Source organism: Carassius carassius, chromosome 16 (genome assembly GCF_963082965.1).
Source record: "Carassius carassius chromosome 16, fCarCar2.1, whole genome shotgun sequence".
Taxonomy (NCBI): Eukaryota; Metazoa; Chordata; class Actinopteri; order Cypriniformes; family Cyprinidae; genus Carassius; species Carassius carassius.
Window position 1 is genome coordinate 3,442,768 of NC_081770.1, and position 19,535 is coordinate 3,462,302.

At 37.0% G+C, this 19,535-nt stretch overlaps 1 protein-coding gene across 1 annotated transcript in view; it reads left to right on the plus strand.

Annotated features, from left to right (window-relative positions):
• Positions 1–452: 452 nt before the first annotated feature.
• LOC132159302 (zinc finger protein 208-like) overlaps positions 453–19,535 on the plus strand; it is a 164,080-nt gene continuing 144,997 nt past the window's right edge. Inside the window, exon 1 of the mRNA XM_059568824.1 lies at positions 453–797. Coding sequence (XP_059424807.1) covers positions 749–797 — 49 coding nt within the window. The 5' untranslated portion in view covers positions 453–748. The remainder of the gene's footprint in view (positions 798–19,535) is intronic.

A 19,535-nucleotide genomic window follows, 5' to 3' on the forward strand; every position in this document is an offset into this window, starting at 1 on the left:
TTCATGATAATAGATCCTGTTTTCAGCTCATTCATTATGATGATGACTTCAGATCTGTTAATTGCCACATTAAGCTAATCTTCCTGCTGTTAACAGACTTAAGCAAACAAGACGATCAGCTATTGTGACATTATAGATATCGTAACAACATTTATAAATCTGTAATAAACCATGTTTTACACACAAACTAAAACACAATAAATAAATACAAGTTGTTAAGTTAAACTTTATTACGTTAAAATAAATGTGTACATTTCATTTTCTAAGTTTGTTTATTTAAAACTTACATTGTTTATATCTGGTATCATTTAAAGGCTGAAATCCAAAGTTTGACTATATTTTGTTAACTATATGATAATGAGAAGTAAGATGAAATGTTGAATAAAATGTGGATAAAAAAAATAAAAAGAGAATCTGTTGATTATTATTAATTTATTAATTTACCACACCTTCAGTGAAGCTCCTCCCACTACAAACACACCTTCAGTGAAGCTCCTCCCACAACAATCACACTTTCAGTGAAGCTCCTCCCACAACAATCACACTTTCAGTGAAGCTCCTCCCACAACAATCACATCTTCAGTGAAGCTCCTCCCACAACAATCACACCATCAGTGAAGCTCCTCCCACTGCAGTTCATCAATAAATGCTGGAATATTCCCATCAGTCTACAAGTGAAGACCAGCATCAAAGCATCAGGAAGAAGTGAAATCTGCAGAGACAGAGTTTATTGAAGAACAGAGAGAACATGAGAGATCCAGAACCCTGCAGAACCAAACACACTGAAGAACAAGCAGGTTTGTTTATATTTTTTATTATTCATCAGTGAGGCTAAGGAACCATAAAGTTTATCAGCAGTTCAACCTGTAGTAGAACAACACAGTTAAATAATCTAATAAATAATAAAGGGGAAACATGATTTGTGCTGGAAACAGAACCTGTTCTGAAAATGGATTGTCTTTAATTTTACTATTTTGATCAAATGGTCAGTTCATAGTTTTTGTAAACTTTTAATCAGAATTTGGGACATGCCTAAAATACATTTTTACATTTCTGACACAGATTTTCTTTATTTGTGATCCATCTGAAAGCTGAATAAATACTGTATGCTTTTTTTAAGCATTGATGTATGGTTTGTTATGATTGTACCATATTTGATCGAGATACGAATGTATGCAAATTTGGAATCTGAGGGTGCAAAAAATAAAAATATTGAGAAAATCACCTTTAAAGCTGTCTAAATTAAGTTCTTAGCAATGGATATTACTAATCAAAAAATTAGTTTTGATATATTTACAGTAGGAAATTACTAAATATCTTAATGGAACATGATCTTTAATTAATTTCCATTTGATTTTTACCATAAAAGAAAAAAACAATAATTTTGACCCATAGTGTATTGTTGTCTATTCCTACAAATATAACCGTGCTACTTATGACTGCTTTTGTGCTCCATGGTCACATTTGTGACATTTTAACCAATATACCTAATAAACATTAAACTTAACAGGGTAACAGGGTTGATGAATACAGTCAATACGACAATAGATTAATATAATTTTCCCATCATGCTCTAGAAAGAGTGTGAATTATGTCACTTTCTGGGCACCGCCACTTATTCTGACGGATAAAAATTTCTTTTTAAATTATCTAATTAGTCAACTGAATATCCATCTTAGAAACTGTAGCCCTATTGTATAGTCTATTAATGTTATTATTATGTTAGATAATTGTGAAGTTGATCAAACATTGGTTAATTCTCATTACAGAAACATTGGATTTGTGCCTTTAATGTTAAAAAAAGTAATTATTTGAAGATAATCATACCTGGTTCATGGAAAGAGATTTATAAAAATACATAAAATTAGCATAAATGTTGTGTAGCCCTTGTCTACTTCACATTTCTCTGATTTTTCTTATGATTGATTTATTGCAACTTTTTTTACTTTCATTTCAGCCCTGCTGGAGGAGAGTGAAGAACGGAAATATCATGATGTCAAAAGTAGAGAAAAAACTTGCTCACAGACTGAATCAGATTCTTTACTGAAAAGTAGAGTCAAGAAAAGTTTCACCTGCACTCAGTGTGGAAAGAGTTTGATGAGCAAACAGAGTCTCATGTTTCACACGAGGATCCACACTGGAGAGAAACCATACACATGTGATCAGTGCGGGAAGAGTTTCACATACAAACGGACTATCATTGATCACATGAGGATCCACACTGGAGAGAAACCGTTCACATGTGATCAGTGTGGAAAGAGATTCACATGCAAACGGACTATAAGTGTTCACATGAGGATCCACACTAGAGAGAAACCGTTCACATGCGAACAGTGCGGGAAGAGTTTCACTCAATCATCAAACCTTAAGAACCACATGAACATCCACACTGGAGAGAAACTGCATGAATGTGAGCAATGCGGAAAAACATTTGCAAGGGCTTCAAGCCTGAAGGAGCACCTTATAGCTCATTCAAAAGAAAAACCACATGCATGTTCTTTATGTGGAAAGAGTTTTTCACAACTGCAGCATTTAAAAGTTCATCAGAAGAGACACACTGGTGTGAGAGAATATATGTGTTTTGAGTGTGAGAAGATTTTTATTACGGATACAGAATTGAAGCAACACCAGAGGATCCACACTGGAGAGAAACCTTACAAGTGTTCACACTGCGACAAGAGATTCATTCGGTTAGGACATCTGAAATCACATGAGAGGATCCACTCTAGAGAGAAACCTTACATGTGTTCACACTGCGACAAGACATTCAGCCGGTCAGATACCCTGAAAAGACATGAGAGGACTCACATTCTAGAAAAAACATATCCCATGCATGTGGGAAGAGTTTCAGTCATTCATCAGCATTATTGAATCATACAAACAACAATCACAGTAAGTTCAATTCACATTTCTTTGTATAGCAATTTTCACAATGCAAATCATTGAAAAGCATTAGTAAATAATAGTTACCTCGGGATGCCTATCACATGGACGAAACAGTGAAGCAGTTCATGCTTTCATGCAATTGTAAAATATGTTACATAGTTTTACAGGGTCATTTCTAAATAGTTTTTATCTGTAAGAGCCAATGAAGTAAACCAATAAAGTAAGAGCAGTGAAGAGCTAACGTTAGCATCAAGCGACATAACAATTTATGACATAATTAGTACACTTTTACTCAAAACTCACTTTAAAAACACTGTTGAGTGTTTGTAGTAACCTCCTTTGCAATCTCATGTGGAATTTGGTTGTTTACTGTTGTTGAAATATCCTATTTATAGCCTTTCATATCACTGTTCAATTTAGCATTTCAGATGTACACCATGCATTGCTTATGTGTTTTTTTTCTGAATTGCTAATGCAACCTTTTCACACCACAGTCTGAACAAAATGAAGCATTGTTTGGTAATTGGTCAACAAAGTATTGATAGTTGTATAAATATTGTCATAATAACTGTTGTCTGTAGTTTTGGTTGATTGTAATCCATTAAATCCATTTCTATCAAAGTTATAACATTATCAAGATGAATTTGTTCTGACACAGTTTAACTCCGAGTTCTTGTCATATTTTATTAACATTTTCTAAACTATACCAAATAAACTGTTGATAATGTGAGAAATGTTGTAGGTGTCTGAATACATTCTGTTTTGACTGTATATTTTATTTTACAATGAAGACTATGCAGTACTACCTTACATTTAAATTTTCAGTTTCTGTACCTGGACACACAAACTTGAAAAAACGTTTAAAAAAAATTGTGTAAATAGCACAAATAAATAGAACGAACATAGGCAACAATTTCAAACAGGGCTTACTGGTACAACCTGCACTGGATTTAAGCGTGTACCTAGATGGCGCCAATAAAGGGTTTAGTTTGAGAACCGCAATTAGAAGAAGAAGAAACACAGAAGCGTCATCTTTTCTTCTGCCCTGAATCTGACGCGACCCAGAGCAGTGGCGTTGAAGCGTTGCCTGTGGTGGAAACACACTGTAAACAGCGCTGTGAGATCCAGTGTGAAGCGCGAATAGACCGATAAACACAAATGACTCGACCATTTAAACTAGTTTACAGCCAAACAGGAGAAACACTGTGTGTGCAACGAGACAGTCAGAAGGCTCTTCAATCTACACATCAACCATCCATCATTTACCATGGATTTACTGTAGTAATACTCACTGCACCATGGTATTGTGGCAGAAAATGTGGGAAATTCACGTTGAATTTTATTAAGGTATGTTGTAGTATGTACTTGTGATTAAACTATAGCATGTGTGCATGTAGCTATGATGAATGTTTTTTGGCTACTGTTTTTCCATACAAAAAGGCTACTTAAAAACCATGTAGTTATATATATATATATATATATATATATATATATATATATATATATATGCATGTATATGTATATATATATATATATATATATATGTGTATGTATATATATATGTGTGTGTGTGTGTATGTTTATCATGACTTAAATGTATGCTACTGTGGGAGTCCAATGCTTAATTTAATAATAATAATAATAATTATATATATATATATATATATATATATATATATATATATATATGCATTACAATTGGTCAGAATCAATTTAACCGTATAAAATTTGCTGTAATGTTTAGATGTTACTGATTTTGATAATGAACAAATTTACCTCTGCATCCTAACTCAAGATACTATCAAATATGCATTTATAAGAGACAAAAAAAGTCAGATAGGATAGGAACTTTATTAATATTGATATTTAAAGTCCCCATGAATTTTTTTTTTTTAGCTTTTACTATTAATATGTTAGCCTTAAGGTTATGAATAAGCTGTTCAAATTCACATTCAGGAGATAATAAGCATTCAAAACTTACAGTCTCTCAGTACCGCTAAAATGGATCACGGATTGTCATGACATCACATCGCACTTAATTTTCTCATCTAATCTTCTGTCCAGTCAAATATTCTCTAGAATCTGTAGGGCCCACCCCTTTCATTATAAATATATGATGAAGCTGCGGCTGTAATCGGTCTGATGTACAGAATTAGAATTTTCTGTATGGTGATTGGCACGTAGTGCACTATATAGGGGCAGAGAGACAGTTTATAAGAGACATGTCACTTCCTCAATCCTCAATACATATATATAAGGAAAACCCGTAACGGCAAAGATGGCGGTTGTGTGCACATGTCCCACCCCTCCCGCTGGAAAGCCAATCATCTGCTTCTAACAGTCAAGCCGGGAAACATTTAAGCCTATCGTCTGGTTCCACTGACGTATGCGCACAGTTGAGGAATCCTTGCGCATGCGTAGTAAAGGTATAACCTGTTGGGGAAAAGGCGTTTTAAACCTTATTTTGGGGCAAAGTCATCAACATTTTTCAGCGATTTTTATCGTATTTCACTGCTGTTTCTATACATGCTGTTTTTATGTCCCGGTGACCAGTGAAAGTGCAGTTCTGACTCTCTGCCCATTCATTTAGATAGGAGCTGGTCTTGTTATAATGAAATAGCTGCCCGGAGGCGTTGCCAAGATGGCGGCCGAGTGGCACGACTTGCCTGAAAGGACTTTGATAGGGGACAGGGAACGATTCAAACAGTGTAAATATGCTTTCCATTGGGAAAAAAGAAGTCTGTTTTTGCACTCGCACTGTGTCACGCTAACCAGAGCCAGAATTAAGAGATAAATGGCCTTTCCATGGTTTAATTAGCTTGTTTAAGTTGGTCTCCCTGCTTGATCGCAAAAACATTTGAAACTAGCCTGATTAGACTGATTTATTTATTTATTTAAAATACAAATATTTTTGCAGAAAACCCTCTTGAATTGGCAGCCTATGTGCAGTGAAAAAAGTGCAAATGCCTTGTCGTTACTCTGAAGAATATTTATACTTTATCTGACTTAAATAATTAACTTTTCTCTCTTATCGTTGAGCTTAAGTAAATTTGGAAGTAAATCTAAGTTTTGTCTGTGTAATTTAAACTATTTGCTTCACATCAAATCAAGACCACCCACGTCATCGAGATTTGGTTTGAGAATTTTCTGATCGACAGCCATCTGGTTTTCCCACATTAAGATCACGGCTGACACACAATTTAGTATTGGTGAGAAATTATACAAATAAGTTTGAGTTTATTGCAACTACAGTTGATATGTATGTATATGATTATTTTGTCTAACTGAGTTAACTGCTTAGTGGGTGTTGTGGCATGTACATACACCGCATCTTTCATTGGGCAGATTGCATTAGATTGATCAGAGAAACACAGATCAATGAAAATAAAGAGCTTTATATTTTAAAAGCGATATTAGCCACAAAACTGAACTGAAATCAAAATGGCTCTCTGTGTTCACGTAGCCGAAGCGTTCACGAGACCCGCCATTTGAATAGTCAAATGCGATCTGGGAAAAGCCTTCGGATATCTTACTGGGACAATTTTGGGAATTTTGAAAAACAGGTTGTATGTAATTTTTTGTCAAAATTTGAGTTTCATTCAATTATTATTCTATAACATATATTGTCTATCATCACAGAAAATATCTGGGCAAAATTCACTCGTTTAGTGCAGAAAAATAGCGATTTATTGCAGCAAGCAGAAAAGACTCTTTCTCTCATGTTAAGAACACGCTGCAGTGGTGCTTTCTCTTAATACCACAAAAACAGTAAATCTATCAAAATAAATAATGTAACATATGTAATAAAGGTGCATCAATGCACATTTCCCTCCAGTCCTGGGTTTATTTTAATATGAACATACAAGGGGTGATCAAAAGTTAAGAGACCATGCCCATCATGAACAAGGGAACTGTCCTCTTCAGGGTAACGTTAGTCTGTTTGTGTAATGATGAAGTATAGCACTCCTGACAGACAGCGATCGTTAAGTAGAAGTTAAAGTGAAACCCGTCTCACTTTAAACCCGTTTTTCTCAAAATTCCAAAATCATAACTATAAGCCAAGTTTAGATAGCCATAACTTTTTATGGACAAAATTAAAGATTTCTGAAAGGGCTTGAACTCACCTAATCTAAAAAAGTGAGAGAAAAAATCACCATGTGTTGGGTTTTCCTAGATTGCATTAAAAATATACAAATGTCGAAAATGTCAATCCTTACTACTACAACCCGAATTCCGGAAAAGTTGGTACGTTTTTTAAATTTTAATAAAATGAAAACTAAAAGACTTTCAAATCACATGAGCCAATATTTTATTCACAATAGAACATAGATAACATAGCAAATGTTTAAACTGAGAAAGTTTACAATTTTATGCACAAAATGAGCTCATTTCAATTTTGATTTCTGCTAAAGGTCTCAAAATAGTTGGGACGGGAAATGTTTACCATGGTGTAGCATCTCCTTTTCTTTTCAAAACAGTTTGAAGACGTCTGGGCATTGAGGCTATGAGTTGCTGGAGTTTTGCTGTTGGAATTTGGTCCCATTCTTGCCTTATATAGATTTCCAGCTGCTGAAGAGTTCGTGGTCGTCTTTGACGTATTTTTCGTTTAATGATGCGCCAAATGTTCTCTATAGGTGAAAGATCTGGACTGCAGGCAGGCCAGGTTAGCACCCGGACTCTTCTACGACGAAGCCATGCTGTTGTTATAGCTGCAGTATGTGGTTTTGCATTGTCCTGCTGAAATAAACAAGGCCTTCCCTGAAATAGACGTTGTTTGGAGGGAAGCATATGTTGCTCTAAATCCTTTATATACCTTTCAGCATTCACAGAGCCTTCCAAAACATGCAAGCTGCCCATACCGTATGCACTTATGCACCCCCATACCATCAGAGATGCTGGCTTTTGAACTGAACGCTGATAACATGCTGGAAGGTCTCCCTCCTCTTTAGCCCGGAGGACACGGCGTCCATGATTTCCAACAAGAATGTCAAATTTGGACTCGTCTGACCATAAAACACTATTCCACTTTGAAATAGTCCATTTTAAATGAGCCTTGGCCCACAGGACACGACGGCGCTTCTGGACCATGTTCACATATGGCTTCCTTTTTGCATGATAGAGCTTTAGTTGGCATCTGCTGATGGCACGGTGGATTGTGTTTACCGACAGTGGTTTCTGAAAGTATTCCTGGGCCCATTTAGTAATGTCATTGACACAATCATGCCGATGAGTGATGCAGTGTCGTCTGAGAGCCCGAAGACCACGGGCATCCAATAAAGGTCTCCGGCCTTGTCCCTTACGCACAGAGATTTCTCCAGTTTCTCTGAATCTTTTGATGATGTTATGCACTGTAGATGATGAGATTTGCAAAGCCTTTGCAATTTGACATTGAGGAACATTGTTTTTAAAGTTTTCCACAATTTTTTTACGCAGTCTTTCACAGATTGGAGAGCCTCTGCCCATCTTTACTTCTGAGAGACTCTGCTTCTCTAAGACAAAGCTTTTATAGCTAATCATGTTACAGACCTGATATCAATTAACTTAATTAATCACTAGATGTTCTCCCAGCTGAATCTTTTCAAAACTTCTTGCTTTTTTAGCCATTTGTTGCCCCCGTGCCAACTTTTTTGAGACCTGTAGCAGGCATTAAATTTTAAATGAGCTAATTAAGTGGATAAAAGTGTAAAATTTCTCAGTTTAAACATTTGCTACGTTATCTATGTTCTATTGTGAATAAAATATTGGCTCATGTGATTTGAAATTCCTTTAGTTTTCATTTTATTAAAATTTAAAAAACGTCCCAACTTTTCTGGAATTCGGGTTGTATTAGAAAATAGTTGGCTTAAGCAAATGTAAAAGTTTGGGGAAAAAATTTGATTATGAATCAATATATTGGTTCCATGCATACTGTTTAAAGTTCTCATGAAATCAAAATTTACTTTATTTATGGCAAATGGCAAAAAAATTTATATAGCACCATTAATTGCAACCCATGATTGTCCAATGTGCTTTACAACAAAATTAAAATGGAAACACAAAAACACATTTACTTAACAATACACAATGTATAATAAAACAATAAAATGTAAGGTAGGGAATTGTTAATACAGATTAAAAGCCTTGTCAAACAAATAGCACAGTCACCTCTACACTTCGATCTAGAAATAACCAACAGTCTCTGTTTGGTAATTTTTGAAGGAGAGACTTTTCTTTTGCTAGCAGTCGGAACTGAATAAAAATAAAATTTCACCACTAAATTTATCTGCTTATTAAATTTCAGAGACTCATCAAAGACAACACCCAGGTTTTTCACATAAGAAGACTATGAAATGAATCTGAAGGACCAAAGACTGTAATGCCTGTTTTACTCTCATTAAAATTCAGAAAGTTAACTTTGCTAGTGCATATTGCTATTCTTGATGTAAACAATTAATACAAGTTAATCGGCTGAAAAAAAAACTTTACTTTGTAATCTTTCATCAAAACTGAACATTTACTTATGCCCTGGAATGGCATTCCTTTTCTGATTATGTCATTTTGACGACTTGGGCAGAATATCCTTAAACACACCCCTCCAACCATTAGATTGCTATGAGTTATAGAGGAGACATAGAGGAGGAGCGCAAACATAAAACCTTTCCCTCTATTCAATATTCAGTTTCAGCTGGAAATACGTCACTACACTGAAATAAAGTCGGCAGCAACTTCCGGTTCACACAGACTTACAAGCAGCTTCCCTGCTGTCCACTGGGTCACTTCTTAGATGAGTTGAATGTGCTACTCTCAAATTTCCCTGAGGACGGTACTACTCGGGAACTTCAACATTCACCTAGATAAAAACCGCAGGCTGCTGACTTCAACTCTCTGAATGCCTCATTTGACCTCAAGCTTGTGTCTACTACAGCTACTCCCAAACAGAGGTGGGTAGAGTACTCAAAAACTGTACTCAAGTAAAAGTAAAAGTACTTCTAGAAATATTTACTCAAGTAAAAGTAAAAGTACTAGTCTTGAATAGTTACTTGAGTAAGAGTAAAAGAGTATCGGATAAAAAATCTACTCAAGTAGTTAGTTACTAGTTACTTTGGGTCATATATACTGAGCCTATTTTTATTTAGATATATAGATAAAATGTATGTAATGTATGTGTGTGTGTATAAATGTATATATTTCATCAGCCTTTACTCCAATTTATGTAATTTATTATAAAACCCTGTCTGTTTACTTAAGTAACAGATATAGGTGTCATGCCATAACATATTTTTAATACGACTGACTTTATATTAAATGTGAATTTAACATTGAAAGTTAATGTGATATAAATATTGCTACTAATCTTTCATTGTTCAGAAAGAGAGCAAATAACATTTACATTATTAAAGATCATTTTCACTCACAGTCTAGAGTTCAATCACTCTCAGAAACTCCCATTAAAATCACTGAAACTGTTAACACTGTGAAATCAATATCTTAATTAAAGATTCGTACACACATCTGCACTTTGTTGTTTCTGACGAGAGAATTCGCCAGAAAGAGGTATTCAGTCAGTGAGCGAGTTAAGGAAGCACCGGCATTTTAGCGATGACTCATCTGAATGCCTCTGATTGGCCAATGCTTTAATAAGCTCAAAAGAATCATGTGTGATTTGTTATAATGCGCAGTGCTGTAAAAACACATCTATCTCTTGACTCCCCTCTGTTATAAGCCACACACGTACAACAAACTAATGTCACAGTGGTACCGTGTACTGTAATCGAATGTAGCCCAAGTTATTACCTGTTAAACAGTACAGCACACGCGGTGTTCATCTAATAAGGATCTCCATCGCAAGCAATAGCCTTTGCAGATTTGCTTTCAATTCAGTGCAGTTCCATAGCCACGTTTTCAACGCTGCTGATGTTAAACGTTACAACTCCGAGTGAACCACTTCAGATGCTCAGCGCGTGCGGCAGGGAACTGAACGACTCATTCAAACTGATTCATGAACCAATTCACTCGTTTGCCAATTGGTTTGATCAAGCCTTTGAACAGAATTGACTCAAAAGAATGATTCATTCGCGAATGGACATCGCTTATTGCCCAGAGAAAAGTAGACGGCGCGTTTGGAATAAACTGAAGCATTTATAACATTTATTGCATTAAGATAAAGTAACGAGAGGGGCGTCACCCACAGTAACGAAGTAAAAGTACAGATTTTTCCCCAAAAATTTACTCAAGTACACACAAAAAAAAATGATGGGTTAAAAATAACCCAACTTGGGTTGTTCTATAACCCAACCACTGGGTCACTATTGCACCAGTCCAACAGTAGTTAATTTGACCCAGCAAGATGGGTTGATCATTTTTAACCCAACAGATGAGTTAAATATTCTACCCAAACGTTGGGTCAAATTAAATACAATTATGGGTTGATTTAACTACATATTTGTTAAATATTCTACCCAAACGTTGGGTCAAATTAAATACAATTATGGGTTGATTTAATTACATATTTGTTAAATATTCTACCCAAACGTTGGGTCAAATTAAATACAATTATGGGTTGATTTAACTACATATTTGTTATGTAGCGTACCCAAATGCTGGGTCAAATTAATTACAATTCTGGGTTGATTCAACTACATATTAAGATGGGTAAAATTAACCCATAAACCAGATTAAGTCTAACATTACAGTACAATAGGAAAATAAACTGCAATAGACTACCCATAAAAAACTGTGTAACTACAAACCTAGAACCGAATACATGCTAGATTTATGCATATTATGCAATAATAGCAAAGCAATGGAATGTTTAAAAAAAATTATTATATTAATATCAACAATACAGTAGAAATGATTCAGTTCAAACATTCAGAGAAAAACAACAATTTCGATTGAACTGCCTGAACATTCAACAGAGCTTTAGAGCAGCTCTATAGTGAATAAATTCAAATTCCTAATTGCTGCTTTTAAGAGCCATTAGCTCTACTTGCAAGCAAGAATTCTAGTTTGAATAAACTTAACCATTTTAGACGAAGGCCTGAAATGCACTCTGATCATTTCCCAGCGTCAGGATGTGGGGGGATGACTTGCATGCCTTGGCCTCATGGAGGTACTCCACCATGTTTATTCCAGGCTAAAAAAGAAAATACAAGAGAGCGAGAGTACGAGTGAGTAAGGACCAAATGTCAACCGATTACTATAGTAGAATTGAAATACAGACATTGTGAGGACCATTTTCCTGGTCCTCACTAGAGAAATTACTGCTTTGCAATTTGGAAAAGATTCAGTGCATTTCTAATTAAAAAAGTTGAACTGTAATAGTTCACATTTCATTGCAAATAACCAATATTCCAAACCTTTTTTGACTAAGGCTACGTTCACACTGCAGGGCTTAATGCTCAATTCCGTTGTTTTTTTTTTAATTTGATTTTTTTGCAAGGCTGTTCACATTTCCAATTAAATGCGACCTTTTGTGATTGTCCGCCATGGTTGTTGTTTATCTTTTTGTTCCCGCCTACTTCAATGCAGAATTGTGATGTTTGTAGCGTATCAATGACGTACGGGTCGGACACATGTGGCCTGGTCGTTCAGACGGAGGTCGCATTTCAAAAGATCGGATACGTATCGGATTCAGGACCACATACCCAAGTGGCCTGGGTCACATTTGAAAAGATCGGATCTTTGTCGTTCAGACTGTCATGAAAAGATCAGATGCAGTTCGCATAGGGGCAAAAAAATCGGAATTGGGTCGTTTCAGCCTGCAGTGTGAACGTAGCCTTAGTCTTAGAGCATATAGCTCACATTACAGAAAACAATTTAACAGACCTCAATTGACCTAAAAAGTCATAAATTGATTGATCTAACATTACAATAAACATGCTGAGAAAATGCGTGCGGCTCACTTATCTGACTATCCTATCTGGCCGATAGGCAGCAGGTTTAGGTAGTCAGATAGTTGGGCTGCAAATGCTTTGTAGATTTAGAAGACTTCTTTAGAGTCAACCTCATGGAGTCAGGTCCAAATGGGTTAAAATACAAAAGTGTCAACCTTCTGATAAAAGTTAATTTCTGCACTCAATACTTTGTTGGTGCCCGTTTTAGAACGAATTACTGCATCAGTGTGGTACAGAGGTAATCAACCTGTGGCACTGCTGAGGTGTTCTAGGATGCTTTGATCGTGACCAACGAGTTGTAAGCTTGTAGAACAGCTAATACTGTCAGGCTATTTTTGATGCCTGTCCCCAAAAGTATAGTAAAACAAACCTGGATATGCATGTGTGCGTGCACAGTATTGTGCTCAGATAGGTTGATAAAATGAATAAAGTTTCCCCTTTAGATGTGCATGAGGACTTACAGGCTTCATTCCTGTATGGTGAGGCAAACTACTTTCACATCGTGGCCACTGCCAACTCTGTAAATTGTAGGTAGAAGCAAGGCTGGCAACTGCATCAGGGTGAGTTCCCCAACACCATCTATAGGAAGACATAGGTGTCAATACGATGTGAAAAAGCATAACTGTGATTTCACAATACCTGCGATTTCATCGTATATAATTGCATAAATACCCCACATCTTCCATTGCATTCCCTGCATTTACAAGATCTGCTGACAAGAATATATTACCTGGTGTTAATCCATCCGGGGCAATGTCAGCTTCCCCTCCTGTCTTACAGGTACAGGATCTTCTCAGCATAAATGGGTAGCCAATTTCAGACAACTTTGATGCAGCATCCCCATGTAGGACAAGAAAGTCCCGTGCAATCTATAAAATGGAAAACACATTTTTAAAACCAATTTAATGTGGCACAGTAATAAGACATTATAAACAATGTTTCCTCATATGTAAGATCATATTTCCCTATACCTACCATGCCTTTGGTCATTAAGCGAGGGAACTCTTCGAGGATCTGATCGATGGTCCAATTGTTGTCCCTAATCCACGTGGTCCTTTGTAGGCCTCTATCTGGCTGAGGGGCTGAGAATTGTTTCTCAACCATTCGTTAAACTGTGACGCACGTTCGTCTGATATGGTACATTCTGTAAAAAAAGAACAAAGTTGTCAGAAACTGAAATATGGATGTTTTGCTTCAAATAATTTTTTTTTCTAATTTAAGGCCTCAAATTCCCAATCATTTATTTAAAACTTTTTAAAGGACCTGCGGGAAAATTTTCACATGTACAAACCCTAGTGTGTATTCTTTGGTGAGGATTCAGCAGAAATAGGAGATCTACACTGGAAATCCAGCAAAAACAGAAGGGGGCCTGGTAGAGCCCTCGGCTGACTCCAGTAAACTAAGAAAAGTTTAAATTGAAAATCGAATTGGATTGCAACCTTAAAAATCAAACTAAAATGGTTTGAGGATCATGACAACCCAAATAAATCTCAATGACATTAAAAAAACCCACTCACGTTGCCACTGCTTGAGTCTTTCAAACAGGTAAATGACTGAACCAAACCCGAAGCCAGTGCCTTTTTGATATCTGATGTAGGACTGTTAATCAGAAACACACACACAGGTAAAAACTAGATTAGAAAACTAGATTTAAATGGATTGTTTGGATTGTAGGAAATAAAGTAGTATGAAATAGTTAATATAGGCAATGTGAAGGAATTAATTTATAACGAGAGTCTCTTTTTCATTTCAAGTTTTAATTCGGTTATTATCCATAAGTACTTCCAGTGAGTTGGCTAGAACAAATAAATGTAAAAAACCTTACTCCACTCGTTGCAGTTGTATTGTTGACTTTTTTCTTCTATAAAAGGATGTGTCCGTTCAACTAGGCACTATTTTCTGTATTTGCTGTGCAACCTTTTATCAATGAGCATGTTCATGCAAAAGCTTGCAGAAGAACACGTTGTGCTGCGGTCACTTGCAGGCATTGAACAACAGAGATGCATTGATGTGTTGCATAGCACATACAGAAAATTTTTACCCAGTGACAGCATTTTTTAAAAGAACAAGTCAACAATATAAATGCAATGAATTTTGTGGAGTAAACGTAAAATAACCAAATCAAAATTCAAGACACAGGACTTGGGTTATTAATTAAAACCTTTGCATTGGCCATATTGACGGTAAGCATTTCATATATATTTATGTCCTATAATTCAAACTACCACTTTAAAGTACTGCTGAAAAATTATATTTCATAAGAATTCATGTCTGAAAAGGGCTTGAGTAGCAATGCAGACTTGATATACGGTAGATGGGAAAACTAAATTCTTACCTCTAATGTTAAATCTTTAGACAAGTCACAAGGTCTGTCAGCTGCCAGTCTGTCAAAGTGTTAATGACAAAGTTGTCCATTGATCTGAAACGAACACAAAAAGAGCTTAAGCAAAAATACAATTGCTATAGTATTAACTATTCATACGTCACCATGCAAAAGCAATGTAGACTACAGCAGCAGAAATGAATTTTGTGGAGTAAACGTAAAATAACCAAATCAAAATTCAAGACACAGGACTTGGGTTATTAATTAAAACCTTTGCATTGGCCATATTGACGGTAAGCATTTCATATATATTTATGTCCTATAATTCAAACTACCACTTTAAAGTACTGCTGAAAAATTATATTTCATAAGAATTCATGTCTGAAAAGGGCTTGAGTAGCAATGCAGACTTGATATACGGTAGATGGGAAAACTAAATTCTTACCTCTAATGTTAAATCTTTAGACAAGTCACAAGGTCTGTCAGCTGCCAGTCTGTCAAAGTGTTAATGACAAAGTTGTCCATTGATCTGAAACGAACACAAAAAGAGCTTAAGCAAAAATACAATTGCTATAGTATTAACTATTCATACGTCACCATGCAAAAGCAATGTAGACTACAGCAGCAGAAAATGTAAAACGATGTGAAGATACCAGCAATTTTATTTAGCATCACAAAATATAGAGAAAACAATCCTCCCTCTCTATATATAATTCATAACAAATTGCATACATGTAAATTGTCTGTTCTTACAGCACAAGAATATTTGTGGCTGCTCACAGCATAGCCTTCAGTGCACATAAATATATTATATATTTCTTGATGTTACAGACCCCGCGCAGAAGGCCAAGTAACGTTAAGACAGATAAGACAGTTCTGCAAAATAAGTGCATCCGATCTTTATACGTATATATAACTAAATAAACCAAACACAAATTTGAAGTAAACTCATAATGAACTCTATAACTTTGTAACTGGAGTCAATTTGAATAGAATTAAACGCGTTTCACAATCACCTCGTGTTACAGCGTTAAAAAAAAATGGCGGACAGTCTGCATATCCACAATCCCGATAACATGGCGGCTAGATTGACCGTGCTTTTCTACTTGGCGGCTGGGTTGACCGCAGTGAAATATCAGCGGTATGAGCATATACATTTACATTACAGATCTCGTGTGCATATGATCAAGTTTTTGTAACAATACCTGCAAAATAAAAGGAAAGCTTGATGAGGAAACATCCGTGTAACGTCTCACCAAATGCTCTGCAGATGTCAGGGCGCAGGCGCGCACACAGCTCCTCCTTTCAGTTTTCAAAATAAGAGTCCTGGTTTCTCACCACTGCAGACTTAACCCTGTGCTGATTTACTTTCAAGCCCCGCATCTCTACAATTCACATGAAAAAAATAAAATTATCTCTTTCACAAAATCAGATTATCTCACTGTTTTTACCTATTTCAATCAGTCAAACACTGTGTAATGCCTTCATGTCACATTAAAAGCTTCAGGAAAAACAAGCGCTCGTTATAGCCAGCAAATAAGGCAAAGCAACTGACAGTAAACTAGTTAACTGGCGAATCACCTGCTTTAAACTAGCTTTCAAATTAGCCTGGCGAATTCAATAAACATGACTATATATGCTCATGGGCTTTATGAACTTGTTTAATTAAAGTTAATTAATTAATATAATTCAGACCAAACGGATAAGCTGTAGGCTACCAGTGCTTCCATGATAATGGCTAACGTTAGCTACAATGTTTGCCAAACCAACAAACTTGCCTCGACAATATACTACTTAAATAGGTAACTTAACACAGACAAAGTGAATTAGACACGTAGCGTAGGCTACACATACCTTTTATTACTTCTTCTCCTCGCTGGATGAGCAGTCAGGTTCTCTGCTGTGTCGAGCTCTCAGTGTGTGGACTCTTGTGATGATGTGATGATGAGGTTTGAAGCACAAACAACCCATGTGCTGGGTCAAATGAAATAAGTTGGGTTGATGGATTTTGACCCAACGCATGAGTTGCACAAAATAACCCAAATTCCATATAAATAACCCATAATGGGTAAAGCATTTCATAACCCAGCTGTTGGGTAGATTAAATAACCCAACATTTTTTAGAGTGTAAGAGTATAAAGTACCCATCTTTAAATATACTCCCCAAAAAATTACTCAAGTAAATGTAACGAAGTAAATGTAACTCGTTACTACCCACCTCTGCTCCCAAATCAGGTAACCAATTGGACCTTATGCTATACACACTACTGCTCAACTGATAACACTTTAGTTACACTGTTGCACACCTCAAACCACGTCCTCATCTCTTCTTACCTCACACTGACTCCGGCCACAACACACACTCTTCTGCTGGTCACCTTTCAGCTTAACCTTTGCTCGCTCTCTCCCACTTATCTTCCTCCATCCTCTCAGTTTTCAGCACTGACACAACACTGCTGCTGACATTCTTTGCTTCAATCTTAGACAGATTTGACCCCATTTATACAGACCCAGCACACACCACCTCTTCTGCCCCCTGGCTGTCTAATGTTTTCCGGGAACACTGCTCTAGACTCAGGCCTTAGTAGATCTTATGGTGCTTTTCCACTACACAGTACCAGCTCGCCTCGGCTCGCCTTGACTCGGCTCTGTTTGGTTTTCCACTGTGTAAAAGTTGTACCTGTACCGGCTTCCAGGTACTTTTTTTCGTACCACCTCCGGCGAGGTTCCAAGCGAGCTGAGGCGATACTATAATGTGACGTGAAAACACAGCAGACTGCTGATTGGAGAGAGAATCGTCACTATTCACTGCATCATCATTACACGTGCCAGCAATAGTATCCAGATAGTATCCAGAATAACCCCGCCATTTTTAAAAAGTTTGGCCAGAGATTGCGTGATATATCCAATCCATTACATATTATGGCAACTCGGAAGAATACGCCGTGGTCAAACGAGGAGGTGCAGACTTTCCTTTGTTTGGTTGCTGAAGAAAGGATCCAGCGAGAGCTTGATGGGGCAACGAGGAACGCAAAAGTGTACCAAGAAATCTCTGAACTGCTGTCCACACATGGCTACAACAGGACTTTCCAGCAATGTAGGGAAAAGTAAAAAAAAACCTGAAAAGTGACTACAAAGCTGTAAAGGACCACAACGGCCGCAGTGGTTCAAACCGTAAAAGCTGGAAGTGGTACGAACAGATGGACGGTATCTACGGCCATAGACCGGCGAGCAACGGGAGGGAGGGTGGACTTGACTCGACCACCAGTTTGCTGGAGTCGCTGATGGAGGAGGATGGTATGAGTTTTTTAAGTTTACATTATATTAACCCTGTAGCTAGGCACTCTCTGCATGAGAGTTTAGTTTTCAGGAACCAACAAAGTTTCTGCAGCAGCAGTGAACTCTTGAACACACCGGCAAACAGTTGTTATGCTTACTCCGAAAAGATGACGACAGTTCTGTACTCTGAACCGGTCACAAGCTTCCATAGTGCGATGGCCACTCTCTTCTTTAGAGGAACACACTTGCGGAAGCTTGTGTCCTGTTTCTCCATCACTGGACGCAGTTTGTTGTACAAGTATGTAAATGTTTCTTCAGACATTCTGAAGTTCTGATCCCACTGCGCGTTTGTGAAACTGGGAACAATAACATCCCACCACTTGGTAGCTCGGTTGAAAGCCCAAACAGACGGTCTGCCGCGGCGACTTTGCAAAGCGAAACAGATCTGAAACATATAAAGAATACACATTTTAGTACATAATACTGGTAGCTATAAAGTTGATAAAATACTTTGTATATAGTATAGTGTTTACACATAAGCAAACGTTAGCTACGTTAGCATAACTTACTCTCTTGCGTCGGCTTTGAACAAACGGATTCGTCTCGTTGTCTGAACTCTGTAGTAATTCCCAAACTCTCCTGTTTTTTTCAGCAGTGTTTCGTTTTACTGCCCTCAACATCTCCTGAAACAACGTTTGTCATGCTGTGAGAAACAGCCACATCCCGAGGATCAAAAACAACATGCACTCGATTTCCTCCATTTGTCCTGTGTGTGTGGGTCGCGTGGAAGATTACGTCACGACAGTTTCCTGCAGCGTCGCTATGACAACCAGGTACTATTGTGGAGGTACTATCTGCAATGGAAAACGGAGCGAAAAGCGAGCCGAGCCTAAGCGAGTCGAGCCGAGTCGAGTCGAGCTGGTACTGGTAATGGAAAAGCGCCATTAGTGTATAGAATTCACTCCTCTCCTCCTTCTCTTCAAGTGTCTCCACCGCTAAAGCAACATACTACCTCAACAAAATTAACAACTGTTCTGACTCTCGAATGCTTTTCAAAACCATTTCTTCTTGTTTATCCTCCTCCACCCCCACTTTCCTCAACTCCTACAGCTGATGACTTTGCAATATTCTTATTAATTAAAACAAGAAACCATCAGCGACCAGTTCTCCAC